Raw genomic sequence first — 12,655 nt, forward strand, 5'->3', positions numbered from 1 at the left:
GAATCGCCATCTCCTGGCATCAAGTCTCACAAGCAAACAGCTGAGATGAGACAAACGTCGTCTCAATATGCTATTTGTAAGCTGAGAGCAGAATCTGCTCAGGTCTCCCGGGATGCCGCAGTGATGATGAGTAAGGTGGCGGACGAAGAACAAAAAGAAAATTCCTTGGTTGCGCTAGCTCGTCGGGCGGTTCCTTTCACCGTCTGATGAAAAGGACGCAGCTTACTGCCCAGTTGGCCTCACTAGGCTCAAATTCTTATTCAACCACACAAGAAGCACATGGCTGGAAGCTGTCACTTGAGAGATCGCTCCCTGCCTATGATCCCCCTCCCCATGCACCAACAAAAAATATATGTAAAAGTAAATTGCCCAGGAGTCCAGGCCGCGTATGTCAAGCGATTGGCAAGTAAAAAAGAAGAAGAGAAACACGAAGAAAAAGCTCTTTTTTCACGATCGGAGCATATCGTAACCCGCCGCTGCCCGCGCCAATCCCCCGCACCGAAGCCACGGAGCGCAAGTGACAAGTTAATTTCTTTCGACGTGGCACTGCATGCACAGCACGGAGCCCGATGAATCACATTCACATACTCCGGCCATCTCGTTAACCGGTTCACCGCTCCCGTTGACACTTGCAGGGTTGATCGACGACTCGAGCGTCAATCAGCCGTGGTGAATATCTCAGCATTGCAATTTTCCATCATTGCCCCCGCTGTCCCGAAGTGAATCACCGTGATCATCCACCGAGCACCGAGCTTCGAAGCTCAACAGCACGGGTCGGGGCCAAAGCTCCTTTTTGAAATGACCAGCGAACTTCATCCTTCCCCCCCTTTATCCTTATCCCTTTTCATTCATTCAGCTGCTACTAATTTTGGAGCTTCTACTCCGTAGTGGAGAACGAGGGGCAAAAAGCATGCCACTGTTGCTGAAAGATGATTCTTTTTTTTTTTTTTTTTAAAATTATTTTTCACGTTCCTGAAAAATTTTTTTCGGTGCCACATGACCTTGGTTTCGCAGGAAAGTTAAGCGTTAAGATCCCTTGGCCAACAAGCCTAAACTGCAATAGCCTAACCGTCAACTCCTGAATCCCGACCCATCTTGTCAAAGCTCTGGATCTCCAGTTTCGGGCGCAGAGAACACGTTGACACAAGGCCTGGAATTTCTGGAGATCAATGAAACCCTGGAGCTTTCATTGTCCAAACCCCAAATTGACGTAAAAAGACCATCCCATCAGCTCGCCCACGATTGATTAGTTACTTCATATCTCACCACTTTCGCTCCAGCTTCACATACAGTCCGCCGAATATACTCCGGACGTTGTGGCGACTACGGGGGCCCCCTTTGCTGAAAGGGGCACAATTTTCCTCTCTGAACAGCTTAGGATCCCAATTCTACCGGCCGATAAACAATGCTTTCGAAGTTCTCACCCAACAGCATCCGTACATGATTCAATAAGGAAGGTCGAATAAAAGCTGTTGAGACCGTGTGATCTGAGGTTCGTATCCAGGGGCGAACGAGCTACCCCATGTCTATACTTGCATGGCGAGATTGAACAGCACGAACACAAAATTTGGAGAAGATTTCAGCCCTTCAGCCGCCGCTTTTGCTAGGATTCGTTTGGAGACACAGCCTCTTCATGAGCATAATCTTTGTCCACACTTTGAAACTCTCAATCATGACTTCGATGCCGAGTCTCGCATAATAACTCGAGATAGCATACCTATCTCTCACCCAGCAGCCACGAGGTCGATTCTCGCAATTATATTAGATTGGAAAATCCCATCTTAGTATATTTATTTCTTGTAAAAAAACAAAAAAAAAAATCTTTTTTTCCAACCAAGCATTTCGCGAGGATTATTACTCCGTTTTGACTACAGTTATGTCAAGAGAGCAAGACGCTCTAACGGGGGATGACACTCAAGAGCCAACAACATAAGATTAAAACCACCAAGAGACCGAACTGCCTCGATCTAGGAGGGTCTCACAAACAGTTCTATTTTTATCTCCCAGTGCTCAACAGAAGGGAACGTTTCAGCAACAATTATAAAAGATAGTCCAAAACAACCGAAAAGGGGACCCAAAACCAACTTGGTATAGAGCTTCGTGACATCATGAGGTTTGATGGCGACTATCCGACACCCGATTGAAGCGAAGTTCTGAGCCGAACTCGCGAAAACATTGAGCAACTTATTTCAAACCGAATCCTTCGCTTTCAACTACCGCTCGCCACAGTTTCGATTCCAGCTTCTGTCGCGTTTTATACCGATATAGAGACAACATATTAAAGCACGTTCTCGCTATCGGGAACCTTTCCGAATCCTGTCCAAGATAAAGCAGGCATATTACTAGGTTAGTTGCACCCATGGCAGGTATTCGGTCACTGCCAGTAATGAAACTGAGGATCTTGCGCTGGTCTTGGGGGTTAACTCGAGTAAAAAATTCCCAAAACCAATTCACGACTGGGTCTCTATCAGGATTGGCCGTTGGCCAATGCTCATAAACTGCCACAGCCCGCAATGAAGGGATGTCAAGAGCTTCATCCGAGCCACGGACCAAAAGTTCGATCTCTTCAGGCCTAAAAAGGTGAAGAGCATTGCCACCGCATACTGTGAAAAAGCCTCGCTTGAACGGCTCGAATTGCCGAGAAACAGCATCATCAAGCATGTATTTGACATAAAGATCAACAAATTCCCACCGATTGGAATTGGTAACCGGCCGTTTCTCTCCACCGGGACAAAGGGGGACCTCTATCGTTTCACCGTACCTCTCAACCTGGATCACAAAGTCTTGACAAAATGTTTCCTCTACATCACCGTCGTACTCAAGGAGCTGTCGCAAACCCTTAGCAAGTGCTGGACGATATTCCGCAAGGTCATCCAAGGTACACCTAAAAGGTTGATACGGCGTTGACAACGTTGGGACATTGTTGGGTCTTGCTGAGGCTAGCAGTTTTCGAAAAGCAAATGGTGGAAAGGCAACATCAAGGATGGTGGAGTTATAAATCGCAAGCCCTAATACAACCCCCACGAGAAAGAACTGTTCCGACGACTCAAAGCAATAAGGATTGAAATAGCAATAGCGGGAATCGTTGTCATACAGAAACGAGCCTGTGATACCGATCAGAATACCGAAACTTCCCGTCAAAGAATGAAACACGGGACATACCGTTCAAGGGATCAAACACCTCCCGTACTAGCAACAAGAACCACTCTTTACGGAGGCCACCAGCATCAACGCCCTCTTCACCAACAAACTCGATGCGAAGGCCTTTCTTGATCTCTTCCTGCCCGGATCCAACTACTTCGCTGACACCACGAAGGCTATCTTCAACCAAGCATTCCCTTCGCACTTTTAGCACAAGATACTGGCTGGTTCCCCTGCGTCCTAAAATATTGTCAAAAAATGCTTCGCGCGCTTTCGCCTCCATCTGACGACGAGCGTCATGCTCCAGAATTCGTATTTTCGCCCAAATGCTAAGGAAAAAGGAGTACTGGCAAAATGTGAACTTTCCAGTTCGTGATTCCCAGGCCTCAAAGTCCGTGATCAAATCAGAGTAATCGAGCAATGTGTTATAGAAAGTACTTATCGGAATCATATGTAAGTGATCATGGACTTCGTGTTGTCCATTCAACGGAGGGTATGAAGCCGAGTTGGGAGATCTCCTCCTATGGCTCGAGTGATTCGCACGAAACAATAAAGCCATCACGCGAGCGGCTGCTCTCATTTGCCAATCGTCACTGTAAGCGACGGTCTTATGCTCAGAGCTCGATGGTTTGGTCGCATTATCTCGTTGCAATGCTGAATGTAGCTGCGCCGACGTGGTAAAGCTAGGGCCAGAAAATGTAGGTACAAACTCTTCGATATTATCCTCGATGTTTATCGACTTACTCGGTCGCCGCCTGGAGCCTTTACTTAGCCGGTAAGTGACAAAACTACCGACGAGATCAACTAGCCGTCGGAATTGATTCTCAGAAAGCCTCGAAAACCAGGATACCAGTGAATGATGACATTCACCTGGTAGGTTTGAAAGGAGGCCGATAATTCTCTTTATAATCACAGAGCGACGGTCGCTCGGCGCAATGGCCTTGTTTGAAAGCGCCGAATGGCTTCTTCTCGGCACTGGTACCCTGTCCGCCGGCATGCTCGGTCTCGATCGGTCACCAGAACCAGGAACCATCAGTTGAGCAGATGGTTTTCGAGAACTAGAACTGCTAGGATATAGCAATGGGTTAACGAGGAGAATTAATAGAAACCGAGTGTCTTCCGGGCGTTCCAGTGGCCGTTTCGGCCGTTGAAGGAGCTTCTCAGTTGCTTTAAGCAGCACTGTCCTTAAATGAAATTCAGATTCAGAGATTAATTCTTCTAACCCCGACAGTTCCACTGCTTCCCATTTTAAAAGCTCATCTGTATTGGTAGGTTTCATAAGGTGCCACGCAGTACGCCAGGAATCGCCGGCATGGATCACCAAATGATACCACTCCGAGAGTTCGGGCCAATTTATTCGAGGGCTTTTGAAGCTCACAAGCCCACTGTGTGTGATATTCGGCCTCGTATTCTGATTATCGTTTATCGACCTATGCCGTGTTGGACGCGTTCCAGCCCACCAACTTCCGTTTTCGGCAATATCACCTAGACGAAGGGTTTTCCCGTCCAGCTGAAAGTGCGGTGAGCCGTACGGAGGAGAGGGTGAATTCTCTGGGCTTTTCTTCCGCAGTGGGGTTCCTTCACTGGCAGCTCGTGGATGACGCGATCCTGGGGTTAGAAAGGAATTGTTCAGCGTGTCACAGTCATCGAAAGAAGCATAAATGTAGTCTTCAAGTACACGAAATATATCTCCACCACTCGGTAAAGTTGGTCTGGAAATATTTCTTCGTTGATTTTTGTCATGAGCCTGAGGATCAAAGCTCGGAACTGTCGAACTACTTGGAACCGGCTTGCGTTTGGTCTGTATAGGCAGCTCTTTCGGGGACTGAGGTACGGTAGACTGGCAAACGCCGTCAGGATATTTGCCAAATTCGAATGTAGGCTCAGCTTTCTTAGTAGAAAGGTCACCAACAGCATCATGCCGGGGGGTTTCATGACGATAAGTGCCTAAGCTACTCTCCGACGCTCCACGCCTTCGAGTCACTGGCAGATCAGGGCCAGTCAATGGATCAAGCCCCAAGCTCTTGAGCTGGTTACTGAAGAACGACCGCAGGCAGTGATCAATGATATTCCTTGTTTTCTCCACAGACACTTTGTCTTAGGTAGCAATGATCAGACAGGAGTCTTAACAGGTTTACACAGAGAACAAGAGCTGAACAGACCTTTTCTCTTGCCCGCCAGGCCGCTGGCTTCCTTTCCATCTCCTGAAGGAATCTGAAGAAGTCGAGATGAATGGCAAGGTTCCAAATCGTTCACTGTCGTGCACTTTCCACACCTGAAGCCCCTTTTCCCTGAAGGAAATGAGTTAGAATGATCACACATCATGCATCTGCGAATCACATTATGATCTGGTGGGTTTAAATCTTGCTGTCTGTTTGGGCTCACTGATCGAGAAAGCCGGGTGGATTCATCGTCAACGACATCAAGAAGGGAGTTCTGGTTGGCGTGCTGTTCGGCTTTCTTCCTTCCCCCAAAGAGAGAAGGAAATGGATTGCTCAAGGAGCGTGAGTGTGTACGCCGGGACATTGTTGGGAGTGATGGTCGGAAAGTGAGGATCTGACGGCCGTCGTTGCGAGTCAGGAATCTCCCATCACCAGCAGCATTAGCGTCGTCCGGGCCCAGCGTGGAGATGGTTTCAGATATTATCCCACCAGAGATGGAGGACGGAGCAAGCAGATCAGGGTAGCGGATGAAGATCTCATTACAGAGTGCGCAGGCAAAGCAGCTTGACTCCAGCAAGACCCCGCCAAACAAGTTCCCCAGGCAGTCAACCTATGATGCTTTCCGAACCGTTTGACAGCTCGTGGTCGAGACTGGGAAACAAACTTTCGTGGCTGAGAGCTAGACCGGCCAGCGTGATTGCTTGCGACAAGGCTGAGGCCGTGGACGAAATCGACGTTCCCGGAGCAGCGCTGGCTTCTGTGACGGCCACCTCTCGCTGCGGAGAGAGGGGTCATGGTGGTGATGATGATGATGGTGATGGTGATGTTGTTGCTTCTGCTGCGGCGGCCTGGGCATCCACCCCACCGTGGAGGAAGTGACAACCAGGGATCCGGAAGCCACGGAGAGACGTCAGCGGCCGGCAGCACGCGAGGAGGGGGCGATTTGGTTACACCCACCACGCTGACGAATCGCTCGTCTGGTGATGTCGGGTGGTTTATGTCCACCGGGCTTCATGCCGGCCAGGACAACGCTTCTCACAGATCTTTAAACAAAAAAAAAAAAAATTAAAAATAAATACAGTTTCCGTTGCCGGATAGGGCGAACATTCCAAATTCCCTGAGCTCTTTTGGAGCAATCTATGATGCAAAACTACAGCAAAATACAGTCCGTTGTCCAGGAGATACATCACCTCGCTTTACGGGAACACCTTTGTGTGGTGAGGGAAGAAGCCCGACGATTCGATTATCGATGCGACCGTTGGATAATGTTCGGGATAACTAACGCGTTGAGATCGTGCGTCGATGGCTGTTATCCGGACGCACACGGATTGTGTATTTATGCCCGTGCGTTACTTAATTACTTGGTATTATGGAATGATAGGACCGAAAGCTTTTCCTATTTAGCACCTATCTCTCTTCATCTATCATGGTGGTCTGCTCATGGAAGAGCTCAAGGCTGAATTCCAACATCCACCCGATACTACATCTCGGCCCTTGGAGTCCTAGTGGTCCATCTGCGACCCTAACAGGCGTATCAGCGTGCGACACATCGTCGCCCATATGGCAACGGGACTCTTAGACATGGGGCCGATATGAATTCGACCTCTTGCCAGCCAGCGAGTTCCGATAGGGCGAAACTAGCCCCGGCTCCCCAAAAATGCGATTCTACTCACCAAATGGTGCATTCGAACTCGGATCGTGGGACCGAGCGCTGGCCGTACTGTTAGGGTGTCCAGCAGCCGCTGCTGGCGTTCACAACGAGCCGGCAAGCTCTGTGCGGAGCCAAGACGCGTGGTCGTTGGAACGAACTATATTGGGATGTGGAATATTCCAGATTAACATTATTGGCTTGAGGCGCAGCAATACTCAGCCACTAGATAACTGGATCTGTTCCATCTGTCGCATAAGAGTCGAGCTCCCTTCCTCTTCCTCAACGCCAACGACCAACTCGACGGCTGTTTGAGGCCTGCTTTTATTCAATCCTTCGAGTAACGTACATGCCTTGCAAATTTTCTGGCTCGAGAGGTATCCGCATCGTTCGCATTGCCCCATCGTTTGAACCTTCAACGGTTTCTGGCTACCAGATCCATTGCGACGGCTGGTTCGTGCGAGCTGTTTCTTCTTGTTCTTTCCGAGAGCCGCAAGGGTGATCTCGGTCTCGCGAGACTGGGCCGCTTCGTTCTCAGCAAGTTGTTTCTCCATTTCTGCCATTTCATGACCGCTGCTCCTTCCATTTTGACTTCCGCACCCGCCAGTCGAGTAGTCTTCAGTCCCATCTTCAGCATTGGCCGAAATCGCATTCTTTGATGCACAAGTGGCCGAAGTGCTGATCTCTGATGGTACCAACTCGGCCATATCTTCACCACTCCTAACAATATCCAATATAGAACTTGGCCGTATTTTTTCCAGATCTTTGATCAGCGTCCGGGCACTGCCCCGAAACGCTTCAGGTGAATATATACACTCAGTGCTGAAATAGTCGAGGTTCTTGTGGTGTGCGTATAAAACAATCTCCTTCTCATAAGCGTATTTCAAGGGTTTACTGCGTTTTATTTCACTGGCCGATGACCCCGTCACAATGTATGTTCCCCGGGCCAACCGCGGTAAATCACCCCGAAGGAGATTCATCATCACCGTCTCAGCGACATCGTCAGCGTTATGCCCCGTGACAACATGTTTAATGCCGAGTTTCGCAGCTCCGCGATCTAGCGCCTGGCGACGAAATACCCCGCAGTATGTGCAGTTTCCTTTTTTGCCAATTTCCGCGACAACTTGGTCCATCGTCCACCCGTACAACTCGCCATAGCTGACTATCTCCAAGGGCATATCGTACTGGACCGCATTCCGCTTGACAGTTTCCAGACTGTCATCTCGGTACCCTTTGATGCCTTCGTCGATGGATAGGAGGACAAGGTCAAGCCCGTAGTTGTATCGTTCGTTGAGGGTCTTTAGGACGGAGGCAAGGACTGTGCTATCTTTGCCACCGCTGGCGCCGATGGCGACACGTTCGCCCGGGTAAAATAAAGCGCTTTGTGTAATGGTCTCGTGTGTTTCGGTCTCAAAAATACGAAGAAAGCACTGCTTGCATAGCTTGTGGCGGTTTTTGGGCCTGATGATAACTGCTCGGGCGGACTTGCAGTTAAAACACTGCGTAGGAGGCATTATAAAATATTGAGTAACAAAATTTGACAGTACCTATATGAAAGAGAGAAGAAGAAGAAGAAGAAGAAGAAGAAGAAGAATAAAAGGAAAACGGGGTGCTCTGCAGAAAACGATCCCGGCCGACGAGGGGAGACTGGGAGAGCGACCAAAAATTCGCTATCGTAGAACGCCGTTGGGCGAACATCAATTCTTAGTCATCAGGAACGCTCTGCAAAGCTCAAACACGGCGTTTTGGGCTCCGTAGTACTCCGTACATGCACTGCATACATCCGCTAATTATTATCTACATATTGTTTCCTATCTCTGCTTCTAGGGTTAGAAGAAAACGCACTTCTCCATGGCATTTAGGCATTCCATCCAACTCTTTTTGCAATGAACTTCACAACGTATACCAGCCCTAAAAGCACTGGAACCTCAATGAGTGGACCGACAGTGGAGGCTAAAGCTTGGTCACTCTGAGCCCCAAATGTCGCTACGGCCACAGCAATGGCAAGTTCGAAATTGTTACTCGCCGCGGTGAAGCTTTGAGTCGCAGATAATTTGTATCCGAAGCCCAGTCGGTACGCCATGATCAGAGTGCAAAAGAAGATCACGACAAAATACACAATTAAGGGAGCAGCCACGCGAACAACAGAGACGATCTGGTGCACTACTTGCTCTCCCTGCGAGGCAAAGAGGACTAGTATGGTGAATAGCAGTCCAATGAGGGACCATGGTCCTGCCCATTTGAGGAAGACGTTGTCATACCACTTTGAGCCGGCGAGACTCCGAAGTGTGAATCTGGTGACGATGGCGGCTCCGAGAGGAATTCCCAAAAATACAGCAACGCTTTTGGCGACGATGGAGTAGGAGACGCTGACTTGGTCGCTAGAATTGCTAATCACTTTTACAAATAGGACGGCCAGCGGGGCGAAGAGAACCATCTGAAGTAACGAGTTGATCGCCACAAGGATCGCGCAATAGTCATTATCGCCCCCGGCAAGGCCGGTCCAGATCAGAACCTGATATTGATACACCGTTAATATCTTGACGTTAAAACAGAAGACGCATTTGGGAGACTTGCCATGGCGATGCATCGCGCCAATCCTACTAAAATCAGACCTTCCCTAAGTTTAGGTTCATCGGGAAGAAAAGCCCACGCGAGACCCAACTTCGCAGTCGTGGAGTCAGCAAAATATTCCTTGAAAACATAGAGCTAATTCTCTTACCATAAAAAGTGGCGCAATTATCCAGTTCAAAACGATGCTAAAGCCGATTTGGATCCAGATTTCTCGCGTTTTGAAAACTCGGTGCAGAGTCTCGTACTGCACTTTGCACAAGATGGGATACATCATAACGAGTAGCCCGACCGCTGGATTGAATTAGCTCAGAGTTCAGCTTACCAAAGCTCAAGCTAGACGTTCAAGGGGAGAGAGAAAAGCATTCACCGACCTATAGGTATGGAGACACCAACAAAAGTTCCCCTTTGCAATGCTGGGCCGGTATTTGGAACAAAATTTCCGAGGATAATACCGATTGCCATGGCGAGGAATATCCAGACGGCCAGAAACCGATCTATGATACCCAGCCCTTTGAAAAGAGACTCTGGGACCGATTTTCCATGAACACATGTCCCGCCTTGCTTCTCGGGGTCGCAGCTGTCCACGGTCTCCGGTTTAGTAGCATCGCGAACGACTTCCTCATCGATTGGCGACATTGTAGATGAGATTAACGAGATTATGGAAAGGTTCAGTATTTGAGCCCGTCTCTGCAATACCCTTCGAAGATTATCCAGCTATCATCATAGTCTCCGCTGCCAGCAAGCAATAAATAATATCGACATTCCATTTCCTTCCAGATGGTGATATGTCACTGCTTCATGCTGATTGGCTGCAGAAAATTTTCGTAGCTCTTTGCGTTGAAGCTCCGACCAATCATCACCAGGTAACTGCCCGCCAAAGTTCACCGTCTCTGAGCCTAACACAGGCCATCAAATTGTTTTTAATGGAAAGTTTCCTTCCCTGCACCCACGTGATATCGCGGTTGACGGCTGTTCGTTGCCCAGCATCGGCCATCGGGGAGCAAACAGGAACTCAGACCAATTTGGGGGCAGTGACAGTTATATTCACGTTACTAGGCCTCCGGATACCAGCCGGTTGTGCCTTTGGGGATGGTTCCCCGCGCATCTCCATCGCGCTGCGGTCGCAAGGTCAGAAGGTCTATGCTTCCCCGCAGTGGCTCCCCGTCTCCCCCTCATCACTCTGTCGACTCGTTATTGGGGAATTTGCGAGGAAACAAATGGGGATCACTGAAATGTTCCTTTGTCGGGACTATACCGGCTTCGTAAATCCGGCATTTCTAGACTAGTAAGAAGCCGAAAGGGAATAAGCCGTCAATGCAGCACCTGCAGGTGGAGGATGGTGCGATATTCTCTTCGATTCTTGATTCTGGACGACAGGAATAACATTTTGTTGGTTTAGAATCCCTATTCTTGTCCCTCTAGAGCTGTGATATCTAGGAACAATACCCTACATTCCAGGGGAATAAAACTATTTTCTAGATGGGCAACGAAGATTCCAATGAAATCTGTGAGGATGTTGGACCTCAGCCAGATATATCACCACCGCCTGATGGTGGATATGGCTGGGTTATTGTTGCCGCCTGCTTTACACTGAGCTGGTTCACATGGGGCATTATATCGGTATGTCTCAATCGTTCACCATTATTCTTCGTGTCAACCCTGTTGTGGCCCAAATCCTTTTCATTCATTATTAATTCTTGTGACACTATCTATCATAGACATATGGCGTCTATCTCGCAGAATATCTGTCGCATAACAGGTTCCCTGAGGCAAGGCCGCTTGACTACGCCCTGATTGGTGGATTCAACTTCTCAGTGGCCATGATATTTGCTCCTTTCGTCACAATCCTTGCTCGTGAGACTGGAGCCCGGTTTACGATGGGTTTAGGTGTAGTTTTCCTTGTCAGTGGTTTCGTTGCTGCATCGTTCGTGAAACGACTTTGGCAGCTTTACATCTCACAAGGAGTTATGGTCGGCTTGGGAATTGGACTGGTTTACATACCTAATGTGGCGATTATCTCTCAATGGTTCGATAAGAAACGGAGCCTGGCAAATGGAATATGCGGCGCTGGCTCTGGACTCGGGGGCTTGATGTTCTCCTTCACCACTGAGGCGGTTATCAGGAAACTCTCTTTGTCCTGGGCTTTTCGCATTACTGCTATCGTCGTTACTGTGATGCTGTCAATTTCTATTGCCTTGATTAAACATCGCAACGAAGCGATACAACCACCCCAGCGCGGGTTTGATACGAAGCTGCTCCGTCGCACTGACGTGCTGTTGGTCGTTTCCTGGGCCTTTGTTTCCATGTTCGGCTATATGACACTATTGTATTCGTTGCCTGATTATGCGCGCTCTATCGGGCTTTCGAAACCCCAGGCGGCGTCCGTGAATGCGATGCTGAACCTCGGCACGGCCATCGGTCGTCCACTAATTGGTATCTCAAGCGATCGGTTTGGAAGGGTGCAAGTAGCAGGTTCCTTGACCTTTTTTTGCGGCATCATATGCTTCGCAATTTGGCTCCCTGGCACCCTTTATGGCGTGCTGATATTGTTCGCGCTGCTATGTGGTGGAATGTTGGGTGTCTTTTGGGTTGTAAGGAGCCGCTCTTCTTTGAAAGTCTCGGATTAAGCTGATTCGATATCAGGCCATCGGCCCGCTTTGCGTTGAGATCGCGGGGCTGAGAGAGCTTCAGTCACTACTCTCGTTATCATGGCTCTCTGTTGTTCTTCCAACAATGTGTACGGCTCCACCTCTCATTGAAACGTTTTATATATCCATTGCCTCTCCGAACATACTATTTGATGTATATATTAACTAACAATTGGTTCTAGTCGCTGAGGTAATCGCATTAAAGCTCCGCCGACCTGAGTCAGGGAGAGAGTATCTGTATCCACAGGTCTTCGCTGGCGTCTCATATATTGTTGCAAGTATGTTCTTGCTCGTTCTTTGGAAAAGGACAAGGAATAAATGAAGATTTATACATAGAACTCTTTGACAAGGAAAAAGCTCTATAGAACATCTAAGAACCTAAACCTGATTCTGACGCAAAGCATGTTGACCAGCATCCATACCTACATGGAAATGGAGAAATATGCATTCTGGCTTGCCTTATACTGCAACATGCTTGATTT

At 48.6% G+C, this 12,655-nt stretch overlaps 5 protein-coding genes across 5 annotated transcripts; 2 read left to right on the forward strand and 3 right to left on the reverse strand.

The window, feature by feature from the left end:
- Positions 1-1,774: 1,774 nt before the first annotated feature.
- Positions 1,775-6,098, reverse strand: CIMG_11441 (ubiquitin-protein ligase; the record flags this gene model as incomplete). The annotated part of the gene is made up of 4 exons (XM_012358455.1): positions 1,775-3,104; positions 3,163-5,232; positions 5,304-5,866; positions 5,932-6,098. 4 exons carry the CDS (start codon positions 6,096-6,098, stop codon positions 2,185-2,187), a joined length of 3,720 nt encoding a protein of 1,239 aa, XP_012213878.1. The 3' UTR covers positions 1,775-2,184.
- Positions 6,099-6,412: 314 nt separating this feature from the next.
- On the forward strand, positions 6,413-8,207 carry CIMG_13405 (uncharacterized protein). The gene is made up of 3 exons (XM_004446069.1): positions 6,413-7,753; positions 7,840-8,036; positions 8,125-8,207. Exon 1 carries the CDS (start codon positions 6,443-6,445, stop codon positions 6,761-6,763), a length of 321 nt encoding a protein of 106 aa, XP_004446126.1. The 5' UTR covers positions 6,413-6,442; the 3' UTR covers positions 6,764-7,753; positions 7,840-8,036; positions 8,125-8,207.
- Positions 7,170-8,465, reverse strand: CIMG_11442 (cytoplasmic tRNA 2-thiolation protein 1; the record flags this gene model as incomplete). Its single annotated transcript, XM_012358456.1, has 1 exon — positions 7,170-8,465. One exon carries the CDS (start codon positions 8,463-8,465, stop codon positions 7,170-7,172), a length of 1,296 nt encoding a protein of 431 aa, XP_012213879.1.
- A 344-nt stretch (positions 8,466-8,809) lies between these two features.
- Positions 8,810-10,207, reverse strand: CIMG_04947 (arsenical-resistance protein; the record flags this gene model as incomplete). The annotated part of the gene is made up of 4 exons (XM_001245505.2): positions 9,897-10,207; positions 9,674-9,816; positions 9,529-9,615; positions 8,810-9,466 (listed from the first exon to the last, which is right to left on the reverse strand). Exons 1-4 carry the CDS (start codon positions 10,159-10,161, stop codon positions 8,810-8,812), a joined length of 1,152 nt encoding a protein of 383 aa, XP_001245506.2. The 5' UTR covers positions 10,162-10,207.
- Positions 10,208-11,004: 797 nt separating this feature from the next.
- CIMG_04948 (uncharacterized protein) lies at positions 11,005-12,495 on the forward strand (the record flags this gene model as incomplete). The annotated part of the gene is made up of 4 exons (XM_001245506.2): positions 11,005-11,145; positions 11,244-12,116; positions 12,169-12,262; positions 12,356-12,495. 4 exons carry the CDS (start codon positions 11,005-11,007, stop codon positions 12,493-12,495), a joined length of 1,248 nt encoding a protein of 415 aa, XP_001245507.2.
- Positions 12,496-12,655: the final 160 nt, after the last annotated feature.

Source organism: Coccidioides immitis (assembly GCF_000149335.2).
Source record: "Coccidioides immitis RS genomic scaffold supercont3.4, whole genome shotgun sequence".
NCBI lineage: Eukaryota > Fungi > Ascomycota > Eurotiomycetes > Onygenales > Onygenaceae > Coccidioides > Coccidioides immitis.